Source organism: Somniosus microcephalus, chromosome 6, assembly GCF_052327205.1.
Source record: "Somniosus microcephalus isolate GS21.2 chromosome 6, FLI_Smic_1.0, whole genome shotgun sequence".
Taxonomy (NCBI): Eukaryota; Metazoa; Chordata; class Chondrichthyes; order Squaliformes; family Somniosidae; genus Somniosus; species Somniosus microcephalus.
The window spans coordinates 236,516,773-236,538,896 of record NC_140992.1 but is presented as its reverse complement, the minus strand read 5'-3'; the positions used below and the strand labels follow the sequence as shown (position 1 = coordinate 236,538,896).

The window sequence follows — 22,124 nt, the reverse complement described above, 5'->3', positions numbered from 1 at the left end:
GATGACTGATTAGACAGCAGGAAGTCATGTATAATTTATTGAACGGTCACTCAGTATCCTGGCTGTCCTCCTGTCCTATGCTTAACACAGCAAGCTTTTGTATTTAATTATGTTAAAGGAAAAGATTAGCGATTTGGAAAGTGGGGATTTTAGGCTTAGCATAGACACCAGAGTTTTACACCATTTAACTTTGCAGGAGTTGGTTTACGTATCCAGATTATTGACCTGTCCAATTAAGTTTTGCATATAGTTAAATCTGTCCGCTTGTTTAAATGAAGTATTGTGCTTTTTTTCATTGGCTCAAGTAAGCAGTTAAACATTTATAAGATAGCAAACATCCTGATGATTGAAGTATTCTCCAACACTTTTTTATATTCATGGTAAATTGGTAATTAAGCAGATTGAGTCTAATAGGATAGGATAAGTGCATCCTTACATGTGCCATTTATAGGTTAGCATGCCCATGATTAAAAATGATCCCCTCCTAATATAGTTCACTGGAGATCAAATAAGGTGCCCACCATGTTCTCCTGTCTGTCCAAAAAGGCAGGAAATACCAGACCCCATGTATATAAGCTAAAACTATTTACACAGAAGGCAAATAATCCTTAAATATACAGGCCTGGAGTTTCCGCTAGGGGCACAGTTGTTTTTGGTTTTGCTGAGGTGAAGTTATGATCAAACACATTAACATAAAATCTCCCATAAATCAGTACGATCAAGCAGCATAATCGATTCATGTCTGGCATCAAAGTGCTATAGTGGAGTATTATAAAAGGCAAGGGAAAAACATTTTATACTAATTGATATTTCTGCAGCAGCGGGGCAGATCAGTTGACTGACTTAATGCTCATGGTCTTTTTAAATTAATTGCTGCAGCAGCAGGGCAGACCTGGTCAGTAGCTTCAACTGACTGCTGATCAGGTGATTAATGCTGGATTCTTGTGACCATGGGAGCCTGAGAATCTGGGCACAATATGATGTACTCCGCCCCCACCCCCACCGAATGGCACAATCGGCGGAAAATCGCCATTCCAACCTGTGGGCGTGGGCGGGGACTGCTTCAGGCGATGGGTCTGTTTAACTAGCGTAAAAGATCACAGATACTCGAGCATAAAATAGTTATGGGCGCAACTCATTTGCGCTTAAAATGCCACGATCCTTTGCGCTGTTTAATTTGATTCCACCCAGATTAAGTTGTTATGCAGAAATTGAAGCCACTGAATCAGCATTGGAATAAAGAGGATATTCTCTGATTTGGTAGGCAATAACGAGTAGTATCCCTCAGGGATTAATGCTGGGTCTCCAGCTTTTCACTCTTGTGTATATAAACGGCCTGGATTTGAAAGTGGAAGGGAGTATGCTCAAGTTTGCAGATGGTACTGAACTAGGAGGTATAGTGACTTGTGAGGAAGATAGCAGAAAATTGTAAAATGACAGATAGTTTAAGAGTGCTTAGGATGATTGCTGATGGAGTTTAACGTAACAAAGTGTGAGTTAGTATATGTAAATGAAGAATGGCAGATGGGAGTTCAGTCTAAATGGAGAAGTGCTAAAAGATGTAGATAAACAAAAGGATTTAGGGTCTAAGTATATAAGTTATTTTGAAAAGTACCTTGCAGATCCAAAAAGCAATCAAAATGGCTAATAGGATATTAGGGTTTTGAGGGGTATGCAGAAAAGTGGGAATTGGGATTAAAGGTGGTGCTACCATGGTAACCAAATGGAAGAGCAGGCTTAATGGCCCACTTCTGTTCCTATAACAGCTAGGAGTGTAATATTTGAAGTAATAGAATATGGGTTTGATAAAGCAATATCAGTCACTCAACAGAATCACTGGCATTGGAAGGTATGAGAGGTTGAGGGATATTCTGTCCACCTTTTGTTCTTTCGAGACTAAGATTTCTTTTAAGAGATAAATTTATTCTTTATATACTCAGTGATTGGTAATGTACTGCAAGACAATGATGCACTTTAATAACTTCCACAAGTTGGATAACATTATTGCAAAAATCTCAAAGATGCTGATGGTCTTCAGTGATAGGAATTTTGGTTTTTGTGATTGAAAAGGATGAAAGTCTAGGGCGAGTAGTTTGGTGCCCCCCCCACCCCCTTTTTATTAAAAAAAAATTATGCTTAAAATCATTTCTTATTAATATCAGTTTTTTAAATTTCATGAAGACTCTAGAGTCAGGTCTCCCTTGCTGCTGGAAGCATCCTAGAGTGGTTCCATAAATAATGTGGCACCACAATGTCAAACTGGGCTGTGAGCTGCCTGATTATGGGGAAACCTTCATTCTTTGTGTGATCTGCCAGGCTCAGGTTAAAAAAAAAGAAACTTGCATTTATAATCATCTTATCACATCCTTTAGAATGTAGGTTTATAATATATAATGACTTTCATGCTGAAAATTCTCCAAATACTTCACACAATTAAGTGCTTTTTTAAAAGCGCAACAACTATTCTGTGATAGGATCTTGCATAAACACCCATGAAAAGAATGAGCAGTCGATCTGTGGTTTTTTTTCCTCTAGGTGGTATCGATTCAGTAGTATTTTTCTATATTTATTAACCATGCAGAATGGAACATGCAGAATGGAACAAACACTATCAGAAGTTAAATGACTTCCAGTAGCTAGCTGTGGATTTTAATTGCAACTGAACTCTTACTGGATGACTATCTCTTTGCTGCTGAGAAAACTCCACTGATGGAAGTTTTGCTATTGTTACAGCAATATCTCCAGCCCCCTCGGCCTGGAAGATAACCTCCTTTGTGTTTGACTGTAGGTCCGATACTTGTTGGAATGGGTGGATGAAGAGCCAGAGGAGGAGGACGGACTTGTGTTGAAGTCAGAATTCTGTCACCCTTTGTGTCGGTGTCCAAAGTGTGAACCTGTACAAAAGGTATTATTGCCCTTTTCTGTAACACCAACTGCTTCTTGCTCTTTGCTTCTCTAAAGTTGTGATCTCTAAAGCAAGGATCACAATATCTGAGAGGTGTGTATAATACCGTAAATCCAAAATTGCAACTGTTAATTTAGGGGAAAAACTTTTTTACTAAGTTGCACGATACTTTTAGACACTTGAAATGATGATGGAAAGCAGAAAACTTGATATGTATTCTACTAATTTTGCCTGTTGTTCTGTAAATCTCAGTAGATAATTACCCTCATTTTTACATCCACCACTGCTTTAATAATGTAGCACAGTGATTGTAATACATGCTTATGTTGCTCTACAGTTGAGGAATGCAGTACACCATGTTAATCATAAAAGACTAATGGCTAATGTGATCTCCATAGAAACTTTCCAGTATTACTGTACATGGATTGGGTGTGAATTCTGCCAACCAGGATGGGTTTACCCCGTTACATGTGGCTGCTCTACATGGACACTTTGACCTGGTCTCACTTCTACTGCGTCATGGTGCCAGTGTCAATATGAAAAATGCCCATAATTCAACCCCGCTCCACCTGGCTTGCCAACACAATGACCTCCAGGTAAGCAAAGAGAAAATGACCTGTATTAAAGTTTTGCATTGTGCAGTATTCCAGACTTCTATTTCCTGGCTTTCAGGTTACTGGTTAAAAACACTCAAAATGGTTGAACCTTGGAGTATAAATTCACTCCTCCCCTGCCTCAGGAAAAATTAAAAATAACCTGGTTTCACCTTCACTGACTATACACTGAGTCTCTCTCAGGCCTGGGAATGTAGGGAGTCCCTGGCTCGGCTTCCTCTGGCATCCGGCACAGTCCTCTTTTTTTTTTTACTATTTGGTCCACTCTCCATCCTGTTGCAGTATTATATCACTTTAAATACACTGCAGGGAAAGAAACCCCAAGACAGTCAAAAGTTTGGAAAGAATAATAATGTCGATTTAGCCATCACTTCTACTAGACTTGTGCCAAAATATGTACAGGCCCATACAAGCAGGCTGTTGCACAGTTGCTGTTCTTCCCATACTGACAGATACACCTTTGCTCATGCATGCAATCAAACCTTTATCTGGGGTGCAGGAGGCAACAGGATTTGCGTAGGATTTTCACGGGCAAACATTGGCCTGTATATTACTCTGCTAAAACATTGAGCAAATGCTCCAAAAGCAGGTGGTTGGCAACTAAGAAAATAATGCTGTACTTTTATAAAGAACATTATATTGTAGATTCACCACCTGGCCTAGCATGCTGCTTCTTAACATGGACTTAGACAAAGAGTAAACGATGGCCTCATGTCCACCAAATTCACAAATGCAAGTCCTGCTTCCTTCCATGGTGTAATTGGTTGGAGGGCTGCTGAAGCTCAATTCTCCAGCTACTCTCTAACTGGAGTCAATCAATAGGGAGAGCAATCATACCAGGCCAGGATTGAGCATACAAGTTAGGCTGATGGTAACAAAGAAATAAATTCACCTCAGAATTATAGGCCTGAATCCAGTTAGGAGACACATTTAGAAAATAATAATCAGTGCAACTTATTAATTTGAATATTGAAAGAACAAATTAAAAATTCCTTTAATTTAAAAATTCATTTTGTGAAACTTTCTAAAGTACAGGTTGGGTGTGCATTTGGTTTTGATCATCCAGAATTCTCTAGTTTCTAAAACGGTCCCTTTTGGATTGGAATTCAGCAAATATAACCCCACTATTCAAGAAAAGAGGGAGAGAGAAAACGGGTAACCATAGGCCAGTTGGTCTGACATCGGTAGTAAGGAAAATGCTAGGATACATTATTAGGGAAATGGTAACTGGGCACTTGGAAAATCTTAATATGATTAGGGATTTTCAAAAGGCACTTGATTAAGATGCCACACAAGAGGTTGTTACACAAGATTAGGGCTCATGGGATTGGGGGTAATATAAACATGGTTTGAGGATTGGTTAACAGACAGAAAACAGAGTAGGAATAAATGGGTCATTTTCGGGTTGGCAGGTAGTAACTAGTGGGGTGCCGCAAGGGTCAGTGCTTGGGCCTCAGCCGTTTACAATCTTAGATGAGGGGACCGAGTGCAATGTATCCAAGTTTGCTGATGATACAAAGCTAGGTGGGAAAGTAAGCTGTGAGGTGGACACAAAGAGGTTGCAAAGGGATATAGACAAGTTAAATGAATGGGCAAGAAGGTGGCAGATGGCGTATAATGTGGGGAAATGTGAAATTGTCTACTTTGTTAGGAAGAATGGAAATGCAGAATATTTTTTAAATGAGAGACTAGTAAATGTTGTTATTCAGAGGGATTTGGGTGTCCTTGTACACGAATCACAGAAAGTTAACATGCAGGTACAGCAAGCAATTAGGAAAGCAAATGGTATGTTGGCCTTTATTGCAAGGGGGTTGCTGTACAAGAGTAAGAAAGTCTTGCTGCAATTATATAGGGCTTTGATGAGACCACACCTGGAGTACTGTGTACAGTTTGGTCTCCTTATCTATAGAAGGATGTACTTGCCTTAGAAGAGGTGCAACAGATTGATTCCTGGGATGAAAGGGTTGTCCTATGAGGAGAGATTGAATAGAAATGGGCCTTTATTCTCTGAATTTAGAAGAATGAGAGGTGATCTTATTGCAACGTGTAAAATTCTTAGAGGGCTTGATAGGGTAGATACTGAGAGGCTGTTTCCCCTGGCTGGAGAATCTAGAACTAGTGGTCATAGTCTTAGGATAAGGGGTTGACCATTCAGGACTGAGTTGAGGAGAAATGTCTTCACCTTGGAGGGTTGTGAATCTCTGGAATTCTCTACCCCAGAGGGCTGTGGCTGCTCAGTCATTAGGTATATTGAAGACTGAGATCGATAGATTTTTGGATACTAACGGAATCGAAGGAAATGGGGATAGGGTGGGAAAGTGGAGTTGATGTAGATGATCAGCCATGATCTTACTGAATGGCGGAACAGGCTCGAGGGGCCGTATGGCATGCTCCTGTTCCTATTTCTTATGTTCTTATGTAATAGAAGTGGAAGAAATTAGGTGAGTATGCCTTCTGGGTTGTAATAAGGGCTCCAAGGAGCATTAAGTGGGAGATAGAACTAGAAAAATAAAGGATTGTTGAATAGAAATATGGTAGGGTCAGGAATCAGTAGATGTGTTAAATGAATTTTTCACATCAGCCTACAGCCGATATTAGTTGAATGGATTTGTCTAAAATTCACGACCCCTATTGATGTTTGTTGAGGAATCTGACAGGTGAGCAGGAAATGAAGTATTATCCACATGCGCTTATTTCATTGTTTTTATATCTGTCATTTGCTGGCCCATGCCTTCCGGAGGTGGGAATTGCCTTATCATTTTGAAGCTCAGTGGCACTTTTCAGATTTCAACCAAAGGAAATGCACTCTTCAGGAAATTCAACTTGCCTCCAAAACGGGTGCAAAATTGGCAGAGCAACTACTCCCCATGCACGAGGCACAAGCCAAATTCAGTTTCGGGTTTCATTTAAATGCTGCCAGTGAGCTGCGGCTGCCAAACGTGTGCCCCACTGCACCCCATCAGTCAGGGAGGGCGGGAAATCAGCCGGCTCCCCCTGCTGAGCCGACCAGTAGGTCGGGTCTGGATGAAGCGATCCCAGAGAGTTGCCCTTGTCCTTCTAGGTGGTGGAGGTCAAATAATAGTGCAGAAATTCTGTCTTCACACATTTTATTGAACTTAAAAAACGGATACGTTTATAATGCTAAGCAAGACCACCAACTTACACTGATATGTATGAATGTTAAAAGGTTTTTTTTTCAAATAAAAACATACAAGTATGCAGAAGTATTATGGAAGGTGAGCCAGAAAAAAAAGCTACACTTTTTATTAAAGTAATGTTTCCATTTGCTAAGTTTTGAGTAACTAGCCTTCAGGTTTGTTGCAGCTGCCATGTTGTTATTGTTTTAAACTGCATTGAAATCCAATAATTTATTGAACCATTTTTCCATTTCTTAGAAGGCTTTTTGTAAATGCAAATTAATAAAATTGCAGAAGCCTAGAGACAGAAGAAAACAGAAAAAGAATTCCAAGTGTTTATATAGTATCATTACTTCTCAGACTCCATTTAATAGTTCATCAGACTCAGTTGCAGATTGCTACTTCAGATGCAGTCTCTCAGAATTGTGCTGTGGAGTTCCCCTACGTGTTTAATTTTCACCCTGCGATGTTTAGATAAATAAAAAAACATAATTCCAAGAATACGCTATCCGATCAAAGCAAACATAGCTTCCTTATTTCAAGAGGAATAAATAGGTTGAGGTTTTAAATGGAAAATTTTATGAAGTTAGCAAAAATCTGTTTGACTTTCAGCACTCCACGGTAATTCAGTAAATAAATAAAAAAATCAATTCTATCTCTGCTGCCGTGTGGAGAACCTTGCAGCAAAATTAGGTAGGTCACCAAGACCTTGATGACTATATACAAATGTGAACTGAAATTGGCATAAAGGAAGCTTCACTTTTAGTTATTAACTCAAAGCAATTTGCAGATTTTCTCATGTTTATTCTGACTTGCTGAGCATCCATTGATTTTTCTACTCGTCTGTCGAATGCAACTGGTCAAGGTTGAATAATGTCGTTTATACTAAACATAAGAAATAGGAGCAGGAGTAGGCTATTCGGCCCTTCGAGCCTGCTCCGCCATTCAATGAGATCATGACTGATCTTCTGCCTCAACTCCATTTACCGGCCCTATCGCCATATCCCTTGATGCCCTTACTAGTCAGAAATCTATCGACTTCTGTTTTGAATTTACCCAATGACTGAGCCCCCAGAGCCCTCTGGGGTAGAGAATTCCAAAGATTCACCACCCTCTGTGTGAAGAAATGTCTTCTCATCTCAGTCCTGAATGGCCTACCCTTTATCCTGAGGCCATGCCCCTGGTTCTAGACTCCCCAGCCAAGGGAAACATTCTCCCAACATCCACCTTGTCAAGTCCTGTAATAATTTTCTATGCTTCAATGAGATCCCCTCACATTCTTCTGAATTCAAGAGAATACAGGCCTAGTTTACTTAATCTCTTCTCATACGACAGTCCCGCCATCCCAGGAATCAATCTCATGAACTTTCGTTGCACTCCCTCTATGGCAAGTATATCCTTCCTTAGGTAAGGAGACCAAAATTGTACACAATATTCCAGGTGTGGTCTCACCAAGGCCCTATATAATGAGTAAGACTTCTTTACTCCTGTACTCAAATCCTCTTGCAATGAAGACCAGCATACCATTTGCCTTCCTAATGGCTTGCTGCACCTGCACATTCACTTTCAGTGACTCATGTACAAGGACCCCCAGGTCCCTTTGAGCATCTGCATTCCCCAATCTTTCACCATTTAGGAAATACTCTGCCTTTCTGTTTTTTCTACCAAAGTGGATAACTTCATATTTATCCACATTATATTCCATCTGCCATGTTCTTGCCCACCCACTGAGCCTGTCGAGATCCCCTTGAAGCCTCTTCACATACTCTTCACAACTGCCACTGCCACTTAGCTTTGTATCGTCAGCAAATTTGGAAATGTTACATTTAGTCCCTCATCCAAATTATTGATATAGATTGTGAATAGCTGGGGCCCAAGCACCGATCCTTGCGGTACCCCACTTGTCACAGCCTGCCATCCTGAAAAAGACCCGTTTAACCCTACTGTTTGTTTACCAATTCTCAATCCATGCTAGTATATTACCCCCAATTCCATGTGCCCTAATTTTGTTCACCAACCTCTTGTGTGGGACTTATCAAAGGCCGTCTGAAAATCCAAATACACCACATCTACCGGTTCCCCTTTGTCTACTCCACTAGTTACATCCTCAAAGAACTCCAATAGGTTTGTTAAACAGGATTTCCCTTTCATAAATCCATGTTGACTCTGCCCAATCTTACTACAGGTAGACTACCCTTTTATACGAACTTCCGAAAACCGAAACCCTCTAAAAACCCGAAGGTTTTTTCGGTCAGCGTAAGTCGTGCGCACGACATGACCAGAGTGGCGCACGACTTACAGGCCTAGCCGGATAAGGGATAGTGTAGCATTTTTCCGCACTTCTGAAAACCGAAATCGCTCAGCGTAAGTCATGCGCATGAACCCGACCCCGACCCCCACCGACCGCCGACCCCCACCCTTGCCGACCCCCACCCTTGCCGACCCCCACCCTTGCCGACCCCCACCCTTGCCGACCCCCACCCTTTCGGATAAGGGATAGTGGCCTAGAAATTGAGTTTTGGCTTAGCCAGGGCTTTAGCGCCGGAAGTTAGTGCCGGCGCTAAGTCCCCCTGCGCGCGCCAAAAATTCAGCAGGGCCGCGCCCAAACGGCTGCCGGCGCTACTGAAGGGTCTTTGCGGCGGTAAATCGGCGCTAACTGCCGTTTCGCGCCGCAATTCCGGCGCTGCGGCACCCGATGCGGTGCGGCAGGCTCGGGAAGTGCAGGCCTCCTCCTTCCCTTAAGGAGGAGCTGCCTGCACCCGATTGCGGCCCGCGAAAATCTTTTAAAAAATGAGCCCGGCACCTCGGACAAGTGCCGGGCTTGCTTCTGTTCCGGGGGGGGGGGGGGAAGTCCGGGGAGGGAGCTGCGGCCAGGCGGCCGGCGGGAAAGCGGCCGGCCGCCGCGGGGCCTTTAATGCGCCGGCGCAAAGACTCGTAAGACTCTGTTGCCAGAGTCTTAGTTGCGGCTGTCACGGGCGAGGCGGCCGCAACTGAATTTCGGCGCTGGGGCCCGTCGGCATGGCAACCGGGACGCTGCGCACACCGATGACGTCATCGGTGCCGGCGCAGCGCTACCGGTCTACCGCGGCGTAAGGGCCCCAGGCAATTTCGGCGCCGGCGCCAAATGCAGCGCTAGGCCCTCTAGCGCCGCAAAATCGGCGCTAAGGGCACTCAATTTCTAGGCCAGTGTATCCTTTATCCGCACTCCCGCAAACCGAATTACTCTGAAAACCGAAGTGTTTTCACTCACCTTCCGAAATTTTCCGAAAACCGAAACACGGCTGGTCCCGAGGTTTTCGGATAAAGGATAGTCTACCTGTATTAGTTTCTAAGTGCCCAGTTATTGCATCCTTTATAATAGATTCCAGCATTTGACCAACTACTGATGTGAGGCTAACAGGTCTGTAGTTCCCCGTTTTCTCTCTCCCTCCTTTCTTAAATAGCGGGGTTACATTTGCTATCCTCCAATCTGCAGGAACCGTTCCAGAATCTATAGAATTTTGGAAGATGACAACGACTGCGTCCACTATCCCAACAGCCACCTCTTTCAAAACCCTAAGATGTAGGTCATTTAGGTCAACTTAGGATTTATCGACTTTTAGTCCCATTAATTTTGCTAGTACTGTTGTTTTACTAATAATTTCTTTAAGTTCCTCATTCTCGCCACACCCTTGGTTTTCTCATATTTCTGGGAGGTTTTTTGTGTCTTCCTCCGTGAAGACAGAAACAAAGTATTTAATTTATCTGCCATTTCCTGATTCCCCATTATAAATTCTCCCGTCTCTGACTGTAAAGGACCTACATGTACCTTCGCCAGTCTTTTCCTTTTCACATACCTATAGAAGATTTTACAATCTCTTTTTATATTTTTCGCTAGTTTGTGCTCATATTCCATTTTCCCTTTATCAATTTCTTGGTCCCCCTTTGCTGATTTCCAAAAAGATCCCAATCCTCAGGCTGACTGCTTTTTCTGGCAACTTTACAAGCTTCCTCCTTTGACTTAATACTAGCTTTAATTTCTTTTGTTAGCCATGGTTGGATCACTTTTCCTTTTGTGGTTTTTATGCCCTAGAGGAATATATGTTTGTTGTAAATTATGCATTATTTCCTTGAATGTTAGCCATTGTATGTCCACATTCATACCTTTTAGTGTCGTCTCCCAATCTACCATGGCCAACTTACCCCTCATACCCTTGTAGTTTCCTCTGTTTAGATTGAAGACCTTAGTTTCAGATTGGACTACATCACTCTCGAACTTAATGGGGGAGAAATTCAGTATTGCCCCATTTGGGGCACAATTATCGGCCAGGCGCAAAGATTAGCGCCTGCCGCTAATTATCGCCTCCGACTGCAAATTTGGGTTTTAACGCCCCTGGAGGTGATTGGAGCGCTAAATCAGGCGCTTCACACCTGTCTTAAGGCGCAAAGGCCGAGGAGTGAGGCGCTACCTCAGAGCGCTGGCGAAGCTCATGTGATGTCAGTCAGCAATGGAACACAGACACAATGGCGCTGGCCAGTTCTTAAAGGGGAGGGTTGATCTTGCTCTCCATCCACATCCTGCTCATTGCAGCCTTGAATCTCGGCCTGGAGAGACTTGTATATCAAATCTGCTAGAAAGAACAATGGAGAGAACCAGGGAAAGAGCTGAGAGTGCAGCCCCCACAATCTCTTCTAAATCGATACAAGGAAGGGCAAATCAAAATGAACCTGCAAAGTGCTGCTCAGTACCCAGAACTCCTTCACACAGCGTTGAATCTCTCCAGATGTCTCTGTGTCTCTCTCTCTGTGTCTCTCTCTCTCAGAATGCATGGTGCAAAAATGTCACCAACAAAAAAAGGCAGGAAGTGGTCGCCTTTAAGTAGCGCTCCCCCAGTCCCTTCCTGACTGCAAAACGCTCCCCTCAACCTGATGTTGATAATGGCAGGCGGTAAGGCAGGGGGCGCCACTCAATATCCGGTCCGGGGCGGTACTGGGGCATTGCACACTCGACTGATGTCACGATCTGCCAGCGCAGGAGATCATGGCGGTAGTGTTTAGCGCCGCTGCAAAATGTCTAGTTAATTTTGTGAGTGGCGCAAACATCGCCGCGCACAGGCGCTAGTTGCTTTGCGCCCCATTAGCGCCCTCTTAAGGCACTAAGAGGAGGTACAAACCAACTGAATTTTTCCCTAAAGGCCCCTTTACCACCAGATTATTGATTAGCCCTTTCCCATTACACAGTACCAGATCCAGAATAGCCTGTTCCCTGGTTGGTTCCTCCACATACTAATCCAGGAAACCATCTCGCATGCATTCCAAAAATTCGTCTTCCACATCATTAGTGGTAATTTGATTTGCCCAGTCAATATATAGATTAAAGTCCCCTATGATTACCGTATTGCCCTTGTTACATGCACTTCTAATTTCTTGATTGATACTGTGCCCTACATTACCACTACTGTTTGGTGGCCTATACACAACTCCCACCAATGTTTTCCGCCCTTTGCAATTTCTTAGCTCCACCCAAACTGATTCCAGTTCTACATCACGATCTGTCGAGCCAAAATTTTTTATCTCTACCGTACCAATCTCATCCCTTATTAACAGCGCTACGCCGCCACCTTTTCCTTTTTGTCTGTCCTTCCTAAATGTTGAGTACCCTGGAACATTCAGTTCCCAGCTTTGGTTACCCTGCAACCATGTCTCTGTAATGGCAATTACATCATACCCATTTACTTCTATTCGTGCCATTAATTCATCCACCTTTTTGCAAATGCTACGTGCATTTAGATAAAGTGCCTTCAACTTTGCCTGTTTAATATTTTTCTGCACTTTGACCCTCTTTACTGTTGGCCTTTGTTTCTGCTCCCTACTAGTTTTGCTGACTACTTTTCTAACTTGCACTTCCAGCTTTGTATCTCTCCATTCTGGGCCCACACTTAGGTTCCCAGCCCCCTGACAAACTAGTTTAAATCCTTCCCAACAGCACTAGCGAGGATATTGGTCCCAGTTCTGCCGAGGTGTAATCCGTCCAGCTTGTGCAGGTCCCACCTTCCCCAGAATCGGTCCCAATGCCTCAGGAATTTAAATCCTTCCCTCCTACACCATCTCCCCAGCCACACATTCGTCTGGTCTATTCTCCTATTCCTGTTCTTGAGAGCACGTGGCACTGGGAGTAATCCTGAGATTACTACCTTTTGAGGTCCTGCTTTTTAATTTATTTCCTAGCTCCCTATATTCTGCTTGCAGGACCTCGTCCCTCTTTCTACCTATGTCGTTGGTACCGATATGGACCACGACCTCTGGCTGTTCACCCTCCCCCTTCAGAATGTCCTGCAGCCGCTCAGTGACATCCTTGACCCTGGCACCAGGGAGGCAACATACAATCCTGGAGTCACGCCTGCGGCCACAGAAACGTCTGTCTGTTCTCCTTACGATAGAATCCCCTATCACTTGCTCTCCCACTCTCTTTTCCACCCCTCCTGTGCAGCTGAGCCACTTGTAGTGCCACGGACTTGGCTCTTGCTACATTCCCCTGAGAAACCATCTCCCCCAGCAGTATCCAAAATGGAAAATCTGTTGGAGAGGGAGATGGACCCAGGGGACTCCTGCACTACCTTCCTAGTTCTTTTACTCTGTCTGGCGGTCACCCATTCCCTTTCTGCCTGTGCACTCTTTACCTGCAGTGTGACCACCTCGTTAAACGTGCTATCCACGTAGATCTCAGCCTCACAGATGCTCCACAGTGACTCCAGCTGCAGCTCCAGATCCGAAACGCGGATTTCAAGTAGCTGCAGCTGGAGACACTTCCTGCACACGTGTTCGCCCTGGACACCGAAAATGTCCCTGACTTCCCACATAGCACAGGAGGAGCACTCCACGCTGCCGAGCTGCCCTGCCATGTCCTACCCTTAATTTACTCCCTTTATTTCCTCTAAATTAAAGAATATTAAATACACTAGGGACCTTACTTCACTTTACACGCTACTTACTCTAAACTAGAGACCTTGCGTTTACTTCAACGACTGGACTGTGGAAATACTCACCAGGTCCTACTTGCCAATCAGCTTCTTCCCTGGTTGTGACGTCACTTTAGCGGTTTTGCAGTTGTTATTTTTGTTTGACTGCTCCCGCTCTTGGACTCTTTCCTTGGTGTAAAGTAAGAACCAATTCCTACAGGGTGAAAAGTTAGGAGAAGCAAAGGCGAAGCTTTTGCTACATTCAGTGGAATTTTCATAGAGCTTTATCTTTCAAGTGATACCTGTGGTTATTCATCCCCTTCAGAAGATCAGATAAGTTGGGTAGAGTCCATATTACAAGAAATTCTATATGGTCTGTGGAAGGGATAGACTTGATAGGCTGTTCCATATGTTGTTCTTCCCTATTTTCTTGCGTTATATAATTTTGGTAACATTTCTGTCCTGATTTGAAATTAACTTTAACCATTTATCCATAGCCACAGGGCAAGTAGTCAGCTGTTTGGTGTCAAACTTGGCTCAGTGATAGCACTCTCATCACTGAGTCAGAAGGTCGTGGGTTCAAGCCTCACTCCAGGCTTAAGCACAATAATCTAGGTTAGCATTTCAGTGCAGTATTGGGGGAGTGCTGCCCGGTCGGAGGTGCCGTCTTTCAGATATGATGTTAAACCAAGGCCCCATCTGCCCTCTCAGGTGAACTTAAAAGATTGCACAGTACTATTTGGGAGAATTCCCCGACTCCTCTTCAGTGTCCTGGCCAACATTTATCCCTCAACCAATACCTAAAAAACAGATGATCTGGTTGTTTATTTCATTGCAGTTTGTGAAACCTTGCTGTGTGCAAATTGGTTGCCATGATTCTGACACTACAACAGTGACAACATTTCAAAAGTACTTAATTGGCTCTAAAGCGCTTATCCTGAGATGTCCTGAGGTCATGAAAGGCTCTTTTTTGATTGACTGCAAATTAGTTTGATTTTATTTTACAAAGAGAAGTGGACTACAGTACTGAGTTCATTAATAATGTATTGCATTACTTAGCTTGACAAACCTGCATAATAACATTTATTGATTAAAGATCTGCTTTACTCCATGTCTTTGTACATCAGTGTTTCTCGGACTCAATTTTTGATTGTTAATTAATCTAAATCCAGTTCACCAGAAATCTAACATAAGATGTAACATTCTTAGTCTTTTAAAAAATGTTAATCCTGATATATTCCTATCTACCTACTAGTCCAAGGAACCCTTTTGATCATGATTTGATAACAGGCTTTAATTAATAGAAAAAATGTAGAATTCTATAAGTATTCAATATATATTAACCAAGACACCTTATAAGAACTATATTGCATTTGAAAAGAACAAAAAAAAATTTTTAGTTCAAGTATACAACCATTAATTTCTAACAATGTATAAACATTACACTTTTCCCTTCTTTTACAATTAAAGCTTCAATGGGAGATCATTAACATTCTAGTAAATAAGCATCATAAAATGCCAAGACTGAAGTCCATGCTTTAGCACTTTTTTTTGTATGTGTTTAATTATATTCACTGTTCGATGTGCAGTCATCGGTATTGCTTTTCAGTGATTGGAACTGTGTGTGTCTTGAAAATGAAAGAAAACTTTCCATATTCAAATGATTGGCATTCTTCTGCCACATTTTGCCATATCTGTTGTTACGTTGACTGAAGAACATTGAATTGTAGAAATTACAGCACCGCAGGAGGCCACTTGGCCCAGTACAGCTGTGCCATCTCCTGCTCTCGCCCTGAACTAGAAAATTTCATTCACTTTGCTTCCAATTTCCACCCTTCCCTCACCTTCACATGGTCCATCTCCGACTCTTCCCTTCCCTTCCTCAACTTCTCCGTCTCCATCTCTGGGGATAGGTTATTGACTAACATTCACTACAAGCCCACTGACTCCCACAGCTACTTGGACTACACTTCCTCCCACCCCGCCTCCTGTAAGGACTCTATTCCATTCTCCCAGTTTCTGCATCTCCGCCGCATCTGCTCCGACGATGCCACCTTCCATACCAGTGCTTCCGACATGTCTTCCTTTTTCCTCAACCGAGGATTCGCCTCTACCATGGTTGACACGGCCCTCGACCATGTCCGTTCTATCTCCCGCACTTCTGCCCTCACCCCTGCCCCTCCCTCCCGGAACCACAATAGAGTTCCCCTTGTCCTCACCTTTCACCCCACCAGCCTCCACATTCAACGGATCATCCTCCGCCACCTCCAGCGTGATCCCACCACCAAACGCATCTTCCCCTCACCTCCCCTTTCAGCATTCCGTAGGGACCACTCCCTCCGAGACACCCTAGTCCACTCCTCTACCACCCCCAGCACCCCTTCCCCTTCGCCCAGCACCTTCCCGTGCAAGCGCAGGAGATGCAACACATACCCTTCCCAATGTCTAGGGCCCCAAACACCCCTTCCAGGTGAAACAGTAATTTACTTGTACTTCTTGCAATTTAGTATACTCATGATGTGGTTTCCTCTACATTGGGGAGACCAAACGCAGATTGGGTGACCGCTTTGCGGAACAGCTCCGTTCAGTCCGTAAGGGGGACCCCGAGCCCCCGGTGGCCTGTCACTTTAATTCACCGCTCCATTCCCACTCAGACCTCACCGTCCTCGGCCTCTTGCACTGTTCCACGGAAGCTCAGCGTAAGCTTGAGGAACAGCACCTCATCTTTCGATTAGGCACTTTACAGCCCTCTGGAAACATAAAAACATAGAAGATAGGAGCAAGAGTAGGCCATTCGGCCCCTCGAGCCTGCTCTGCCATTTAATGAGATCATGGCTGATCATCCAAATTCAGTACCCTGTCCCTGCTTTCTCCTCATATCCCTTGATCCCTTTTGCCTTAAGAAATATATCTAACTCCTTCTTGAATATATTTAATAAGTTGGCCTCAACTGCCTTCTGTGATAGAGAATTCCACAGGTTCACCACTCTCTGGGTGAAGAAATTCCTCCTCATCTCAGTCCTAAATGGCTTACTCCTTATCCTTAGACTGTGACCCCTGGTTCTGGACTCCCCCGGCATCGGGAACATCCTTCCTGCATCTAGTCTGTCTAGTCCTGTTAGAATTTTATAAGTTTCAATGAGATCCCCTCTCATTCTTCTAAACTCTAGCGAATATAAGCCTAATTGACCCAATCTCTCTTCATACGTCATTCCTGCCATCCCAGGTATTAGTCTGGTGAAACTTCGCTGCACTCCCTCCATGGCAAGAACATCCTTCCTCAGATAAGGCGACCAAAACTGCACACAATACTCAAGGTGTGGTCTCACCAAGGCCCTGTACAACTGCAGCAAGACATCCTTGCTCCTGTACTCGAATCCTCTCGCTATGAAGGCCAACATACCATTTGCATTCTTAACCGCCTGCTGCACCTGCATGCTTACCTTCAGCGACTGGTGCACAAGGACACCCAGGTTTCATTGCAATTCCCCTTTTCCCAATCTATTGCCGTTCAGATAATCTCGCATTTATCCACATTATACTGCATCTGCCCAATCACCCAACCTGTCCAAATCATACTGGAGTTTCTCGGCATCCTTCTCACAGCACACATGCCCACCCAGCTTTGTGTCATCTGCAAACTTGGAGATATTACATCTAGTTCCCTCGTCTAGATCATTAATATATATTGTGAATAGCTGGGGTCCTAGCACCGATCCCTGCAGTACCCCACTAGTCACTGCCTGCCACTCGGAAAAAGACCCATTTATTCCAACTCTTTGCTTCCTGTCTGCCAACCAGTTCTCTATCCAAGTCAGTACATTACCCCCAATCCCATGTGCTTTAACTTTGCATGCCAATCTCTTATGCGGGACCTTATTGAAAGCCTTCTGAACGTCCAAATACACCACATCCACTGGTTCTCCCTTATCTATTCTACCAGTTACATCCTCAAAAAATTCCAGTAGATTAGTCAAGCATGATTTACCTTTTGTAAATCCATGTTGACTTTGTCCGATCCTGTCACTGTTTTCCAAGTGCTCTGCTATTACATCTTTTATAATGGACTCTAGCATTTTCCCCACTATCGATGTCAGGCTTAGTTCCCCATTTTCTCTCTCCTACCTTTTTTAAATAGTGGGGTTACATTAGCTACCCTCCAATCCATGGGAACTATTCCAGAGTCTATAGAATTTTGGAAGATGACCAGCATTGCATCTACTATTTCTAGGGCCACTTCCTTAAGTACCCTAGGATGTAGATTATCAGGCCCTGGGGATTTATCGGCCTTCAATGCCGTCAATTTCCCTAACCCCATATCCCTACAAATACTGATTTTATTCAATTCCTCCCTCTCATTAGACACTATGTTCCCCGACATCTCTGGAAGGTTATTTGTGTCCTCCTTTGTGAAGACAGAACCAAAGTATGTATTTAATTGGTCAGCCATTTCTTTGTTCCCCATTATAAATTACCCTGAATCTGACTGCAAGGGACCTACACTTGTCTTCACAAATCTTTTTCTCTTCACATATCTATAGAAGCTTTTACAGTCAGTTTTTATGTTCCCAGCAAGCTTACTCTCATTCTATTTTCCCCTTCTTAATTAATCCCTTTGTCCTCCTTTGCTGAATCTTAAACTGCTCCCAATTCTCAGGTTTACTGCTTTTTCTGGCCAATTTATATGTCCTCTCCTTCGATCTTATGCTATCCCTAATTTCTCTGGTTAGCCATGGTTGAGTCACCTTTTTTGTTTTATTTTTATGCCAAACAGGGATGAACAAATTCTGTAGTTCATCCATGCGATCTTTAAATGTTTGCCATTGCCTATCCACCGTCAACCCTTTAAGTAACGTTCCCCAATCCACCCTAGCCAACTCGTGCCTCATACCATCGTAGTTTCCTTTATTTAAATTCAGGACCCTAGTCTCTGAGTCAACTACTTCACTCTCCATCTTAATGAAGAATTCGATCATATTATGATCGCTCTTCCCCAAGGGGCCTCGCACAACAAAATTGCTCATCAGTCCTTTCTCCTTACATAATACCCAGTCTAAGATGGCCTGATCTCTAGTTGGTTCCTCGACATATTTGTCCAGGGAACCATCCCGTATACACTCTAGGAATTCCTCCTCCACAGTATTGTTACTAATTTGGTTAGTCCAATCTATATGTAGATTAAAGTCACCCATGATGACTGCTGTGCCCTTGTTGCACGCATCTCTAATTTCCTGTTTAATGCCATCCCCAACCTCCGCATTACTGTTTGGACTCGACATAGTGTTCAACAATTTCAGATCATAACCTCGGCCCCCATCACATATATATATATTTTCTTTTTTTTTATCCACAATTTTTGTTTGGCCCCTGATTTTTTTTCTTCTTCCCTCCCACATGGCAGCTGTCCTTCATTCTGCCAGCGCAATTCACACCCCATCTAGAGCCATTCTTTGTTCCTTAACCTGTCCTATTACCACCTCCTCTCGCCTTGAATATCTCTCATTGTCTCTTAATCTCTCCTGCTTTTTATCCTATCACTGACCTTCCCTTTTGTTCTTTCATCCCCTCCTCCTTTTCCCAGCCCCCTAACCTGCTTCCCATTTCCTGCTTTTTTCCAGTTCTGACGAAAGGTCATCGACCTGAAACGTTAACTCTGTTTCTCTCTCCATGGATGCTGCCCTGGCCTGCTGAGTTTTTCCAGCATTTTCTGTTGTTATTTCGGATTTCCAGCATCCGCAGTATTTTTCTATCATACAGCTGTGCTTGTGCTAGCTCTTCAACTTGAGCTGTCCACTCTAATCCCATTTCCCTGGCCCTTTTTTTCCTTTTTAAATGCTTATCAAATTTATTTTTAAATGATGGTCTTTGCCTCAGTAGCCACTTGTGGTAAACCATTCAAAATTCCAATATGACTGTGCGAAAAGAATTCTTCTCGTGCCTCCTTTCTAATTATAGTTATATAGTCTGACTCCTTGTTACCAATCTGTAAACCAGTGGAAACAATTTTTCTCTATTTACCCTCTCAAAACCATTCATTTTCAAAACTTCTATTCCATTCCATCTTAATCTTCTCTGTTCCAGTGAAAATAGCCTGAACTTTTGGAACCTGCTTCAGAACTATAACCATACCATGATTCTAATATCCCTCCTATAATGGGATACCAAGAACTGCATGTAATACTCAAATTGTGGCCTGACCAATGCCTTGTACAAATTTATCACCTTTCTTTTATACTCCATGGTCTATGTATCACAATCCTATTTATATTTTATGGCCTTTTCTACCTGCACACTCACCGTCTAAAGATCGATGTCTTTGCATCCCTAGAAATCGCTGTTCCTCAATTTTGGTTAAGAGTCTTGCCTTTTAAGATATACTTCCTTTGACTGTTCTTTTTATTAAAATATAGAATTACATTTAAATAATTAATGATGTTATATATTGTGATTTTTTTTTTGGAACAGATAGTAAAATACTTGCTGAATTATAATGCAAAATTGAATAAGAAAGATGTGTACGGTAATACACCATTGCTGCATGCCTGCCTTCGAGGACATCTGGAAATTGCTGAGTTGTTGCTGGAGGTAAGAACACCATTTTGCCTGAAATGTTCTTTTTCAGTGTTGAGATGGTTCTTCTAATTCAGTTGAAATCAGATTTTTTTTTAATGTGAAACACTTTTATAGCCTGTGGTTGAAAAATATCAGTTTATTTATACAGCTTGACTCATTTGGCAGCATTCACCCCCAGGTCAGAAGTTAAGAACATAAGAAATAGGAGCAGGAGTAGGCCAATTGGCCCCTCGAGCCTGCTCCGCCATTCAATAAGATCATGGCTGATCTGATCCTAACCGCCAATCCACTATGACAGGACTATCTCCTGAATCTAACAGAATTAGACACACGAAACAGGAGCAGGATCAGGCTACACGGGCCCGCTCCGCTACCCACAGGGCCATGACCTATCCGAACCTAGACTCATGTCCAAATTCCTGCCCGCTCCCCGTAACCCTTAATTCCCTTTTCTTCTAGGAAACTGTCTATTTCTGTTTTAAATTTATGTAATGATGTAGCTTCGACAGCTTTTTGGGGCAGCATATTCCATGGACCTATCACCCTCTGAGTGAAGTAGTTCCTCCTCATCTCAGTTTTGAAAGAGCAGCCCCTTATTCTAAGACTATGCCCCCTAGTTCTAGTTTCACCCATCATCTGGAACATCCTCCCTGCATCCACCCGATCCAACCCCTTCATAATCTTATATGTTTCAATAAGATCGCCTCTCATTCTTCTGAACTCCAATGAGTAGAGTCCCAATCTACTCAACCTCTCCTCATATGTCCATCCCCTCATCCCCGGGATTAATCGAGTGAACCTTCTTTGTACTGACTCGAGAGCAAGTATGTCCTTTCTTAAGTATGGACACCAAAACTGTATGCAGTATTCCAGGTGCGGTCTCACCAATACCTTGTACAACTGAAGCAATACCTCCCTATTTTTATATTCTATCCCCCCTAGCAATGAAAGCCAACATTCCATTGGCCTTCTTAATCACTTGCTGCACCTGCATACTAACCTTTTGAGTTTCGTGCACCAGGACCCCCAGATCCCTTTGTACTTCAGTACTTTCCAGTTTCTTGCCATTAAGATAATAACTTGCTCTACGATTTTTCCTGCCAAAGTGCATAACCTCACACTTTCCAGTATTGTATTCCATCTGCCAAATCTCTGCCCACTTACTTAGCCTGTCTATGTCCCCTTGCAGGTTTTTTATGTCCTCCTCACTCACTACTTTCCCTTCCATCTTAGTATCATCTGCAAACTTTGATGTGTTACACTCGGTCCCCTCCTCCAAATCGTTAATATAGATTGTAAAGAGTTGGGGACCCAGCACTGACCCCTGCGGAACACCACTGGTTACTGATTGCCAGTCTGAGAATGAACCATTTATCCCAACTCTCTGCCTTCTGTTAGATAGCCAATCCTCTATCCATGCCAGAATATTACCCCCAATCCCGTGATTTTTTATCTTAAGCAATAATTTTTTATGTGGCACCTTGTCAAATGCCTTTTGGAAGTCTAAATACACTACGTCCACTGGTTCCCCTTTATCCACCCTATACGTTACTTCCTCAAAGAACTCCAGCAAATTTGTCAAACATGACTTCCCCTTCATAAAACCATGCTGACTTTGTCTTATTAAATTATGATTATCCAAATGTCCTGTTACTGTCTCCTTAATAATGGACTCCAAAATTTTACCTACCACAGATGTTAGGCTAACCGGTCTATAGTTTCCAGCCTTCTGTCTACTGCCCTTTTTTAAATAAGGGTGTTACATTAGCAGTTTTCCAGTCTGCCAGGACCTTTGCTGAGTCCAGGGAGTTTTGGAAGATTATTACCAATGCATCCACAATCCCTACCGCCACTTCCCTCAAGACCCTAGGATGTAAGCCATCAGGTCCAGGTGATTTATCCGCCTTGAGTCCCATTATTTTACCGAGTACCACTTCCTTAGTGATTTTGATCGTGT

General features: G+C 43.1%; 1 protein-coding gene across 1 annotated transcript in view; it reads left to right on the top strand.

The window, feature by feature from the left end:
• The window catches only part of ankrd27 (ankyrin repeat domain 27 (VPS9 domain)), a 115,005-nt gene that overhangs the window by 75,887 nt on the left and 16,994 nt on the right, over positions 1 to 22,124 (top strand). Inside the window, 3 exon segments of the mRNA XM_085991572.1 lie at positions 2,789 to 2,905; positions 3,304 to 3,501; positions 20,060 to 20,179. Coding sequence (XP_085847698.1) covers positions 2,789 to 2,905; positions 3,304 to 3,501; positions 20,060 to 20,179 — 435 coding nt within the window.